The sequence below is a fragment of the Primulina huaijiensis genome, chromosome 14 (assembly GCF_012295235.1).
Source record: "Primulina huaijiensis isolate GDHJ02 chromosome 14, ASM1229523v2, whole genome shotgun sequence".
NCBI lineage: Eukaryota > Viridiplantae > Streptophyta > Magnoliopsida > Lamiales > Gesneriaceae > Primulina > Primulina huaijiensis.
Window position 1 is genome coordinate 3,936,099 of NC_133319.1, and position 12,519 is coordinate 3,948,617.

The 12,519-nt window shown below is 32.9% G+C and overlaps 2 protein-coding genes across 3 annotated transcripts; both read right to left on the reverse strand.

The window, feature by feature from the left end:
• Positions 1-667: 667 nt before the first annotated feature.
• Positions 668-4,530, reverse strand: LOC140957092 (uncharacterized). 2 transcript variants are annotated; one of them, XM_073414198.1, is made up of 11 exons: positions 4,248-4,530; positions 3,985-4,069; positions 3,645-3,838; positions 3,296-3,378; positions 2,322-2,367; positions 2,186-2,242; positions 2,024-2,078; positions 1,821-1,921; positions 1,644-1,707; positions 1,442-1,575; positions 668-1,028 (listed from the first exon to the last, which is right to left on the reverse strand). In XM_073414198.1, the coding sequence occupies exons 1-11, from the start codon at positions 4,323-4,325 to the stop codon at positions 858-860; spliced, it is 1,068 nt and encodes a 355-aa protein (XP_073270299.1). In that variant the 5' UTR covers positions 4,326-4,530; the 3' UTR covers positions 668-857. The 2 variants fall into 2 exon arrangements, with proteins under 2 accessions (XP_073270299.1, XP_073270300.1); XM_073414199.1 differs by having other exon boundaries at positions 4,201-4,530.
• Positions 4,531-7,218: 2,688 nt separating this feature from the next.
• On the reverse strand, positions 7,219-11,580 carry LOC140957521 (ACT domain-containing protein ACR9). Its single transcript, XM_073414829.1, has 6 exons — positions 11,276-11,580; positions 10,300-10,518; positions 10,010-10,115; positions 8,695-9,046; positions 7,821-8,105; positions 7,219-7,700 (listed from the first exon to the last, which is right to left on the reverse strand). The coding sequence occupies exons 1-6, from the start codon at positions 11,427-11,429 to the stop codon at positions 7,554-7,556; spliced, it is 1,263 nt and encodes a 420-aa protein (XP_073270930.1). The 5' UTR covers positions 11,430-11,580; the 3' UTR covers positions 7,219-7,553.
• Between the last annotated feature and the right edge of the window lie 939 nt (positions 11,581-12,519).

Here is a 12,519-nt window from a genome sequence, read left to right on the forward strand (position 1 = left end):
TCTCATACAGGTTTTCCATATTAACAAACAAATTTAACTATACTTGAACATTGTATAAACCTCAATAACAAATAATTCTAATATTTTTTTTCACAATGGATACCCTTTCAGGTTTGTACTTATCTTGTATTAATTTAAACTCCATATATGTAAAACAAATAACAAATACAACATACCTAATTATGTAAATTATAAAATATATACATACATGATTGGTATTTATAATTTTAGAAGGTAATAGATTATTTGTTACTTTTCACAAAAATCTTGAGATTTATTAAATAAATACAATTGAACATTTTTAAAATAATAGTTTTTCTATCTCACGAATCTTTATCTATGAGAAAAATTAACTATGTCCATATTTAAAATAATAAGTAATAATTTTGACATAAAAAATAATAGGGGTTCGAAATAAGAAATTTATCTCATAAAATTGAGTGATTAAACGGTCTTACGGAAAGTTTTTGATTTTTAAAAATATGAAAAAACCTCGCGGAAGTTAACTGTAATTATCCTTCTTTCAAAAAAATTGTTGCCAGTTTTCGTTGAGGTCAGCAACCGTAGCAATGCTACTAGTCTAAATGTTTTCAGAAGAACTCACTTGTGCAAATCCATATGACAAGCAAAGCATAGACACAATACACAGTTTCTATAAATCCAAAGCTCAAATTAAATATCCTAACATCTGCTTTGTGCATTCTCTGTGTCAAAAGTTACAAGAATACAGTGGTACAACAACCAACAGGTTGATTTCAAACAACACAGGGAGATAATAAAATCAGCATACAACCAACAAGAAAATGCCTCCCATGTCATCTCCCATCGATATCGATGATAAATGTACTCATCTAAGACTACGATTGTTTTGGTCTCAATTTTTCCCAACTAGAAAATATCAATCTCAACAGAGAATACATAACAGCTTGTATGCAAGAAAGTACAAAGTTCCAACAAGATGAGGGCCAGTACCACGGATATAGCAGTCGGAAGAAGAGACTTATGAGATGCCGAGGATATCTACCAACCTGTTAACATAGTATTCCTTAATTCAAAAGTGCATAAAAAGATGCATTATGTGTAGAATAAAATTTTCACAAGAATGTTGATCCTGGAATTTGTGATGCTGTAGAATTAATCAAATTTCTCAAGAAACATTGACATGGCAAGAACTTAACTAATTCATTTAGGGGTTTTCAAGGTTAAGCTCAACTTATGTTATAAATTATGGGAGGGCATAGACTGAATGGTTAGCTACAACATACTGTATTTTTTTTTCTGCACCGAGGATGATATATTTCACTCAAGACACAAAAGTAACAATGTCGTAAAGACTAGGGAAAATTAGAAATTTCTCGTGTCAAGCAGCAGTTATGAAAGAAACACACGTAGGGGAATTGTTACAAATGTCACCCAGCTCGCAAAAAGTCCAATTACTCACAGGAAAAAGAAAATCTAATGCATCCCATGCTGCATGACGTACAGCTCTTGTTGGGTACATCGGCCCACCTGGAGATGTGAAGCTATACAAACATGTTTTAAGTCTTGTACTCGTAGCCAGTCTTAGTTCTAATCCTGTATAGAAAATAAAAAGAAGTTTAATGAAACAAATTTATGTAGGGATAACATTTATAGATGAGTACCTTGGAGAACTTTTATCCGAGAAAGGTAATACAGAAGTACAGGCTCCACCTTCAGCTTTTGAAGCTAAAAAGTAGTACATTTTAAGAGAACAAAATATAGGGAAAATAACCAAAGCTTGCAACAAAGTATCATCATGATATACAATTATACATGAAACAACAAAAATCTTGTGTTACCTGATCAGCTAGTTCAATGACAAATACGTCTGCTGCACTTCCGACCAAGAAAGCATTAGGAAAATCAGGAAATTGCTTGAAAAAGCTTTCAAGTTTGTCATCTGTGAAGAATGAAATCACTGCTTGTTAAAATATTTATACTACTAAAACTAGCAAATCTTAACACTGAGTTAAAACATAGATTAACGTGAAGACAGAACAACCTGAATTATAGAAAAGTATGACCCTTGAAAGGAGAAGAAATAGGTCTCGCTGTGCCTGACAAACAATCAGAATACTATCTCCTAATATTTCATAAAAGGACAACGAGTTTATAATTTAAGAATTTAATACTTTAGTGATCATAGAAAAAATTAAAATTATACCTGCGGAGGGATCTTCTCTAATCTCTTAGAATCCAGGGCAACTTCCACTAGAAGATACTACGAGGAGGAAAAAATGGTAAATGGCCAGAAGCTTGTTCCAGCATGGTGCAATAAAATAAATATCTTGCAAATAAACCTGAAAGAAACTCTGAAACCTCCTCACGTTTGTTTGGATGTCAATCCTGCCAACACACAGATATGAGACAATTATTCCAGTCAGAGCTCTTAGGGGCACAAAGAGACAAGAGGTGGTGCGATTTATTTGGTTATTCAATGCTTGTTCTACTAAATTGAAAAATGAATTTGGGTTTTTTAACCAAAATTCATAAGTTGCTAAAACTTTGGGATGTTGAGCTCATGCAAAACATTAAAGACAAAAATCACCTCCCATGAGAAATACAAATGGTTTCACCTTCAAATTTATTTATTGAGCATATAGGGGTAACAAACAAGAGAGAGTTTCCATCCATATCACAAAAATCATCACCTAAGTCTCGTGCTCGCTGGAGTTCATGAATGTATTTATATGTCTAAAATTTATAATTTTCTTGAAAAGCCAGAATAAATGAATCATAAACAGAATGGATCGGCCATGCGAGGCAATAGTCATTCCCACAAAATCCAGAAATCGACATTTCGCTTTGATAAGCAAAGGTAATTCTGGGATGAAATGGATAGTAATTGGATCCATAAATTTTGCGCCAGCAATTGCTCCAAGAGACATGCAAGCACCAATGCATGTAAATAGTTGGGACATAGAAGAGATTAAATGAAACAGACTTACCTTTATATGTTCACGTAAACTGGAAAGAACGAATATATTTTTTTTAATATGACTAAGATGTCATTTACAAAGGAGGATGGCGTTTCAATTCTTTTTGCATCTTCTTTTCTTCTATCAGGGGTTTCAATGACAAAATGTATGCAGTGGAAAAAAAACTGTTCTACTCATGAAAAAACCTGGAATTTGAATATTAAGCAAAAAAATTGAATATGCACCATTTCAATTTCTAGATAAAGCACTTATTGGTTATTGCTGATGTTTTTTCCAGCTCTGAAACTTTTAGTCAGCCAGTTACTTCACATACTAATAGTAGGTCAGATTCATACCAGAAGACATTTGTGGCACCTTGGACAAGTGCAGATGAGAAACGAAGTAGGACTACTGGATTATCAAGCTGAAATTCAAAGAGCTGCAATATAGGCATACATCAAGATCCTCGATCAATTGAGCAAGACTTCTAGAGTATAAATTTAGGGCCACGCAGATATCATGCCCAAGTGTTTTTCGAAGCAGGAAGAAATAGAGTAGGTTTTTACTTCTAGAGTATAAATTTAGGGCCAGACAGATATCACGCCCAAGTGTTTTTCGAAGCAGGAAGAAATAGAGTAGGTTTTTACTTCTATCGTTGAATTTAAAGCACCAGCACAAATATCCGATGTCATCATAAGCACCTACCCACTTGTGGAACAAGAGAGAGAAGATATTAGATGCAAATGACTGGCTCCATAGTTGAACAATAAGATCAAGGATTGATTTCCCATTCTCCGGCATGCGCGCAAAATGATTAGCAAGCACGTTGTAGAAGCATAATGGACTGCTATATGATTCATCTGACGCAGTGATTGCATCTTCCTCGCCCAAAATACTCTCTGTATCAATTAAAGATCATAATATCATCTCAAACAATTGAAATAACCCAATAATGAAGATTTAGCTAAAGTCGATACTTTTCCTTCCACAGATGCAGCATGCAGCACTAAGAAAGCAAACACATCCAAACAAAAAGTGAAATCACCTTTCGCACGATCATCCACTTCCAAAGCTACATCAGCAAACAACTCCTGCAACAAGTTGCGTCTCTGCGATGCCGAAGCTAACGCCTTGAAAATCAACAATCAAACGCCATTAATACTAAAAAAAACCCAAAAAATATAACAATAATAAAAAAAAAATTGGAGAGAAGACAAACTACAAAATCAGAGACAGAGACCTCAAATCAGAAAGCACTCACAATATAGAAATGATAAATAAACAGAGCATATATGTCTATATACACACCCGTTGAAGCTTCTTCTCAATCTCAAGAGTGAGAGCCGTGAGATAAGCTGTGACGCGAGCAGTTGACGCCGGTGGCATTCTGATCTCCTCCAATCACACCAATACATATATCGATCATTGAAACGAAATCTACCGCCTTTTTACCACCGGCTGATGCATATATATGCTACTCTTTACTGTAATGCGACCAAATTATCTTCCCGAGATAGGATTTGTCGCTGAAACATATCAAACTCCGAGTTCTGACCGACAGATGGATAATGGGGGATGGGTGAGTCAGCACAAGTGGATAACTTTAGAATCGGGGGAGCAATTATACACGTGGCTCTCTCTCTATAATTATATTAAGAGTGGATCTCATGTGAGACCGTCTCATGGATCTTAATCTGTGAGACGGATCAATCCTACCCATATTCACAATAAAAAATAATACTCTTAGCATAAAAAATAATACTTTTTCATGGATGATCCAAATAAGAGATCCGTCTCACAAATACGTGAGACCGTCTCACACAAGTTTTTGCCTTATATTAATGTATTTTGTACTTAGGGTTGAATGGTTGATATATTTATTTAAGTATGGTGATTTTTTATTATTTTCAAATAAATAAGTTTTTTTATAATTTTTTTTATTAGAAATAATATGATTATTTAAAAATTAAAAAAATATAAATATACATTAAATTTTAATATATATACATGTGTTATGTATTTATACGATTGAAACAATTATTTAAACATGACTTTAAAATCTTCGTGTTTTATAACAAAACTTAATGTTTCTTCTAATTATAATAATTATTTAAATTATTTAATTTTGTTATTTTCAAACTAATGAATTTTTAATATTTTTATTTTTTTATAAATCATAAAATGTACTTCTAATTAATTGTTCTATAGAGCTTATATTTGTCCATACAAAAAAAAAAAAATCATGTAATGAATAAGATTCTTATTTGTACGAATGGTACTTCGAACCTGGAACAAGTATGAATAAATTAACGATACTTCTTTATTTTTTTGAGTGGTTATGCCGGATCGATCGTTCAAGATATTTGGTCTATATCATGACCCGGTGAAAAAATGGAATTACTTGTTGTTTACTCGTCGAGAATGATTCGGATCTGGTGTGAATCAATAAATTAAATACAGAAGACAACTTGAAAAAACAAAAGCTGCTTCTGAAGTCCGTCAAATGTTTGTAAGTATATGTTGGATCGGATTAGAGCTTAGAGAGAGATGAACAAACTTTTTTAAATAATTTTTTTATCGTTCTTATCAGTTTTCACGCAGTTAAGAAATATTTTTAAACAATTTGTTTGAACAATAAAAGTGTAAGTTCGAAAATGATCCGACTTGACTAGTGATATACTATATTTGTCTGTTTAATAATATTAGTGATCAATTTACATTTTTTAATATTTAAAACCATCAGTTCATCAGACAACAAACAAAAAACCCAACGGTCAGACTTGAAGTCTTGAATTGTTGGTGTTGCACAAATTTGATCCTCGATGATTTAATATAATTCTGATAAATGTGTGATGTGATTTAAACTTTTCAACGACGATTTGTACAAGTTTCCAATAGAATGAATTTGTCTCTTTCAGGCGAAATACATATTATTAAATGCTCATTTACGTTTTTTTTTTACTTTTGCAACTTATAGCTATTAGCTTCTCAAAAGCTTCTTGACTTTGAACAATTTAAAAAACTTTTTGTCATATCATGAGTGAGTGAGATATTGTTACACATGCTATAACTAACGGTGCTCAAAATGGTTGGAAGTAAAGTCAAATTTGCTTTGCACATTTTTTGATCGACGATTGAATAATAACCGTCTTTATTTAATGCTGTACAGTCAGAAAATGAAAGATATGCACTTGGTGAAAAATGAAACAATGGAGCGGTTGAACTTGAATAAGTCACTTGAGTGGTTGGATATTGCATAAGCGGTCGAAACCTAAAATACAAAATAATATAACGACTGGTTTCCTATAACAGCTCGATGCTATTATTTTGTCAATCATCAAATTCATCATAACAGAAATATTTTAACGAAATTGTTAATTTGGTCTCACAGTTAGAAATTTGTTTTGATTCATATAGTGAACAATATAATATCTAAACGTTGTCATGTCATATTGGAAATATCTAAAGTTGCATCTGAGAAAATGAATTTGAAATTCATAGAGAATTAGATTTCGATTATAGTTTTCTTGAGAAAATAATAGATGAAATCTTAAATGAATAATTTACTTATTTACACATTAATTAAATAAAATAGAATAAATTTAAAAAATCTCTATTATCAGGTGAACTCAAATTTCATGTTAATTAACATGAATCATTATATAAATATACAAGTAGTGAATTTCATGTTTATAGTCTTACTTCTATAAAACTACAAAAATATATTTGAGTATATTTGAAATCCATTAATACGAATGCAACTTATTGGATCGAAGGATTTGAAAGCCGAAACTACAGATTTCAAATACATGGATTTTAACTTATTTGATTGCTTGAATAAATTTATGTGTGATGGATTTCAAATCTCTCATTAAACACAATGTTAATTATGATATATTTAAAATAAACTAAAAACAGTGTCATTTCAAATTAATCTTTCAAATCCTCTACCAAATCAAAATTTTCCTTCCAAATCAAATCTCCACCTCCAAACGCAACTTATCATCCACCCACTTCCCTTCTTCAAATCTACCAATTTCGAACTGCAATACCGTATAGATATTGAAAATGAAAACTAAATTACAGGAAACTTTTTCTTATATGAATTAATTAAAAAAATAATGTTGTTCATTCAACACTAGACTTACCATTATTATCCAAACCGAATTACAAAAAGAATGAAGCGTTTAGATAGGTATATAAAAAAATTCCATAAATCGATTGGATTTTCATCATTCACCTTAACTAAATGTTCATATGGATTTTAAAAGAGCATGCAGCAGGAAAATGAAGTCGATACAAACATCAAATTTGACCGGAGATTTGGGATTTGTGGGTATAAGGGGGAGGGGATCCTAAGAAGAGAAGTTGGCACCTAAACAATCTCACTTAAATATAAACAGTAGAGCAAAGCTATGCTTGATCCAATCTAACTACAAATCAATACATACAAGACATCTCCATTCCCACCACCAGTACCCCCGACCCTCGGGCAAATCCCTCTCCATATCTTTTATCAAAAGCAACACAAAAACATAACATCTACGTACCTATGTTTTTTTTAATAAAGGACACGCCACAGTATGAGATAAACGCAGTCAGATACATGAAGCTTTACCAACCCATCAACGATCTTCTGACCTTGTCGACAATCTGATTTCTGACGGCCTTACTAGATAATTGAAGCCTGCAGTTTTCGTCCAGAAGGAAGCTGTAAACCTCCCATTCACGGTTTTCGTTTGTATGTCTCCCTATCTTTGCCTATAAATAGATAAATACAGATGATATTTTCCACAACCCTCCAGTCACAAAGAACTGTTTAGCATAACAGATTATTTTGAAGAGTGAAAGCTACACTATGTGATGTTTACTACCACTTACCGAGAACACGCAGATGCCGAGGCTCTTCAGGGAAAAAGTAACATCATAGAAAACTCGTGGTCTTCCTCTTCCAGATAGCTCCACTGGATTGGAGATCAAAAGTTCAGTGTCTGGGCCACGATCAATGATAAGAACACGTAGTGGGTGAAGCAATTCCAACTTCAAGCGAGAGCAGAGTGCGTCTTGCTTTTCAGGATCCACTATCTTCTTCCCGTCTTTATACCGGATAAATAGATCTAATTCTCGGAGCCCCTTGTTAACATGGGAAAAGCGACCATATGCAATCTGGGTGTAAAACAAGAGCAAATTATTTCAGCATTTAGCATAAACTGCCCTAGTTCATATTTCTTGAATGTCGAGTAATTATAATGTCAACTTAAAAGGGTTGCGTGTTGGGTGAGTCATATGCCGAGGTACGAGCACAAATGAGACATTCAAAAGGGCCTCGAATTATCTGCATGTTGACCTAAGATTCAAGTCCAGCACTCAAACAAAATATGGCATATGAGAGAGTGGGAATGCATCATTACTGTTTAAAAATAATCGTTTCAGAAAATTTTAATAGGCAGAGAGACACCTCATCAAAGTTGTAAACAAGTAACATTACTTCAAACTCGTTGATTTTTCTTAACTCGTATACTTGTGAGCAAATGAAATTTACCACACGATTCATAGTCATCGACAGGGACATGCAAAGAGCTTCAAACACAAAGGCGTAGAGCTTTATGTACAAATTCAAATTTTAAAAAGTGAAGTGTGATGACAGTTTAAATGTGCCAAATGGTAAACTAGCCAAAACACTAACATATGACATAAATCATAAAAGTCAATGGTAAAAAGAAAACAAAATATCCACAAGGAATAGAAATTATACCTGGATGTTGCAATCTTTCAATGTTCGCATGATGTCATACAGGAAACCTTTGTGATCCACACAATTGATCTGAAGTAACGTATGAGCTGGGCTCAAGGTATTGTCAAGTTTCACACTAGCCCTTTTCAACTCCTTGACATCTGGGCTAAGCGCCTGCGAGTGTGTTTCATTATCGGATGTCGTGCATCTGAATAGTTCTTCAGCAACATGTGGAGACAGAGAGGATATCCCCAGAGAGCAATCATATTGAGGGCCGGCCAACTGAAGATCACAACTAATACATGATTCACCTAAAACAGCGTTTAACTGCTCACACGTTTCATCTTGCCTCTCCTTTGTGTGTAAAAGCCCCCTGAACATGCAGAATGGGTTGTAATCACAATAAGAAAGGCACCAATCAGAAACTCTAGTGATTACGTGGAAACAATACCACCACATTCTTCTTTATGGCAACATACATGGTAAAAACAGTAGGTGACATTTTAGAGGGTGCAACTATACAATCTGTTAACAGCTGCATAAAATGATTATTTATTATTTATAAGCAAGTGCTGTAGCCCTCTATCAATTTTTTTTACTTATTTTGTGGGTATAATTTTATCCTCCCGTGCAATCCTAAGCAGTAATAAAACAGGTATCTAAAGCTTGACAAACAACTATGAAACCATGAGATAGAAGTAGAGAGGATCACATTTAGAAAGGTTTAAGCTTTGGCTTTAGGCGTTTAGCTTCGTATCTTTTTTCCCTCCCAAATCCCAATAAATTATCACATTAGCATTACATTTCAAAGATACCAATGCATTTGGTACATATGTTACAAAATAAAATGATTAAAAATGTTAAACGAGTTATTTGGGGAAAAAATGTTAAACGTGGACAAGATAGTTTATATCAGATTTTTTAAAAGCAAATGGGAAGTCGTCATATATTCAAATGGGTGGCAAAAGTATTTCCGTAACTACTCACATCTAGATACACAAGTTACATCAAACACCAAAATTATGCAACAAAGTAGAGATATGTTCAAAAGATATAATACAGTCAGTTTTCCAAGAGTTAGGTATTGGGTGCAATCACGCCAAACCCGAGGTGTAAGTTAAAAATGGTTTAGAAGACAAATAAATATAATCAAATAGACAGAGACATTGACAGCTTAAATATGTCGTCAGTCGACTTTATTCCTTTGAGGAATTGTTGAGCTAGGACAAGTCATGTGCGTCTCAAACAAAACAGCAAAACAAAGAATACTGAATGCCATGCTTATGTTAGTGAAAATATTAAACTTTGTGCAAACAGCACAACAAAGAAGACTTACAAGTTGTCTGTTATAAAGAAGAGGTCCAAAACACGACCATCAGGTGCCGTGGTCACTTTTACTCTCTGAATCGTAAGCTCGAGCTCATCAAAAACTTGAGTGACATCTGCAGAAATTTAAAAGACATGTAGTATTAACATAGATTGCAAGCTCAAACTCAAAATAGACTTGACTCATATCTCAAGAAATGACGAAATGTACAGGACATAAAATTGCAAAAGTTTTGTAAACTCAAAAACTAAAAATAAGAACCATTTGTATTATAGAAAAGAATAAGAACAATTTGTTACCATGTAATAATCCTTTCCGATCAAGGCTACAAAACTTCAACAAGTAAACAGGGGAAGACGAGGCATTTGGGGACTCCTGGTTCAAGCAAAATGATGGTGTGCAGGACGGGCATATTGACAGAAGGCGTTCTTTTAAACGAACCCATCTTACAGCACGTGAGCTGGAATGAGGAATCACCCATAATACAACATAGCACCATAATCCATCAGTTGAAACATCTGGAGATAATTAACTTGACAAAGTTAGTCTAGAGACATCGGCAAAGTAGAGATATGATTCAGCTGCCAACTGGAAGACACGATCACAAGGGAAAAAAAGGAAAAGATGACATCTGAGGGTGGAAAAATTGTTCCTGGAAAACCATCTAGAAAGATGATGTTGATTTTATAAGTTGTAACCTAACTAGTCAATAGACAGAAAACTTAGCTGAAGTTGACTTATCTAGAAAAAAATTATTTCTTCCTTTCAGTTCACTTATTCCGCCTCAAAGAGTCGACCCAAGTTTATATTTCCAGTAGGGAAATAATAAAGGATTTCGTAGACTAGTTCTAAAAGAGGATAGGGAGTGTATTACGTTAAACTCTTACAATGTAATTCCCCTTTTTAATTTTCAATAACAAAGTTTTGCCAACAAATGGGCAGCCTAGAACTAGGTAGGACCTTGGTTCTCATTTTGGAAACGGACAACTTTGTATCCAGGTTTGGATTTATTTATATCACAAAAGCAATAGCAAAGATCCAAAATTTATACAGTAATTACTCAACGACAGGAAGAAAATGGATTTTTGAGCAGTTCAAGCATATGCCATCAACTCTACCTTGATCGACAGTTCCAAACAAGTGAAAAAATAAAGCTAGAAACACTCACGAGCAAGCACACATCAACTAAATAAAACGAATGAGTCGAACAAACAAACAAAGATTTAATAAAATAAAAAAAACTACGCAGAGAATGAAAAGCAGGAGAAATCCAACCTCCTTTGGTAACATAGAGACCGAATTCGAGAATAATATGGCAGATATCGCAACCAAGCCCGGTCTTATCGGGACAATTCACCGTTATCACGTATGGCTCCCCGGGCTTCTTCCCTTTCTCGATCAAGACGGCATCGTCCCACGGAACACCCATTGTTCGCTGCAATTATTCTTCGAAAAAATAAACAATGAAACCACCGGTAGAAGAGATGACGTCGGCAGATGGGAGTTGATAGGGTGGTCACATGCTTCTTCTGCAACCTCCTCGGGTGATTTCCTACCACTCTTTATTTTCCGGTTTTGTACAAATTTGTTATCGTTTTTATTTGTAAATTCAGCCGTGTTCACCTAAATTGATTTTTTAAATTTAAAATATACATAATAATTATTTTTTATATGAAATATGATGAGATTAGGGAAATTTTAAATTTTTATTTAAAGTTAATGATTAAAATTTTAGTTTATATTGTATATGATTATTAATTTATTATGTTTTGTTTTATTTGAAAAATACTGTTATTTATGGGGAATGAGTATTTTGGGATGACAACAAAATTTTACGATATTGTTTTTTTTAAAAAAAAAAATTATCAAATGATATTAAATAAATTAATACAAAATTATGTTTAATTTAGAAGAGTTTTATTCAATGTAAAAGAAGTTTTATATGTAGATAGATTATTTATGAGATAAAATATTTTGATGTCATATTAATATATGACAAAAATTTGTGTGAGACGGTCTCACATGTCGTATTTTGTGAGACAGATTTCTTATTTGGGTCATCCATGAAAAATTATTACTTTTTATGATAATAGTATTATTTTTTATTGTAAATATCGGTAAGGTTGACCTGTCTCATAGATAAAAATATGTGAGATAGTCTCACAATAGATTTACTCTTTAACATATTAGTATAGTCTCATTTTTTATTAGAATTTAGATAGAAGAGATGGATTTGTATGATTATGTCGGAAACGTGAAACATCCATATCTTATTTACATTTATAATTTGTTGTAAACTGATCGTCCGTAAATTGAGATTTTTATTATCATCATGTATCTTAATTATTATTTTAATATATACATTTTTAACATGTTTTAAAAATATAATTTTTAATCAAATTTTATTAGATTTACAACAAATTTGACTATTTTGAAAAATACTTATTTATTGTTAAAAAATTCTATAGACAAAATAATATATGATTTTTAGATGTTTTTTTCTATTTTTTTATTAATAA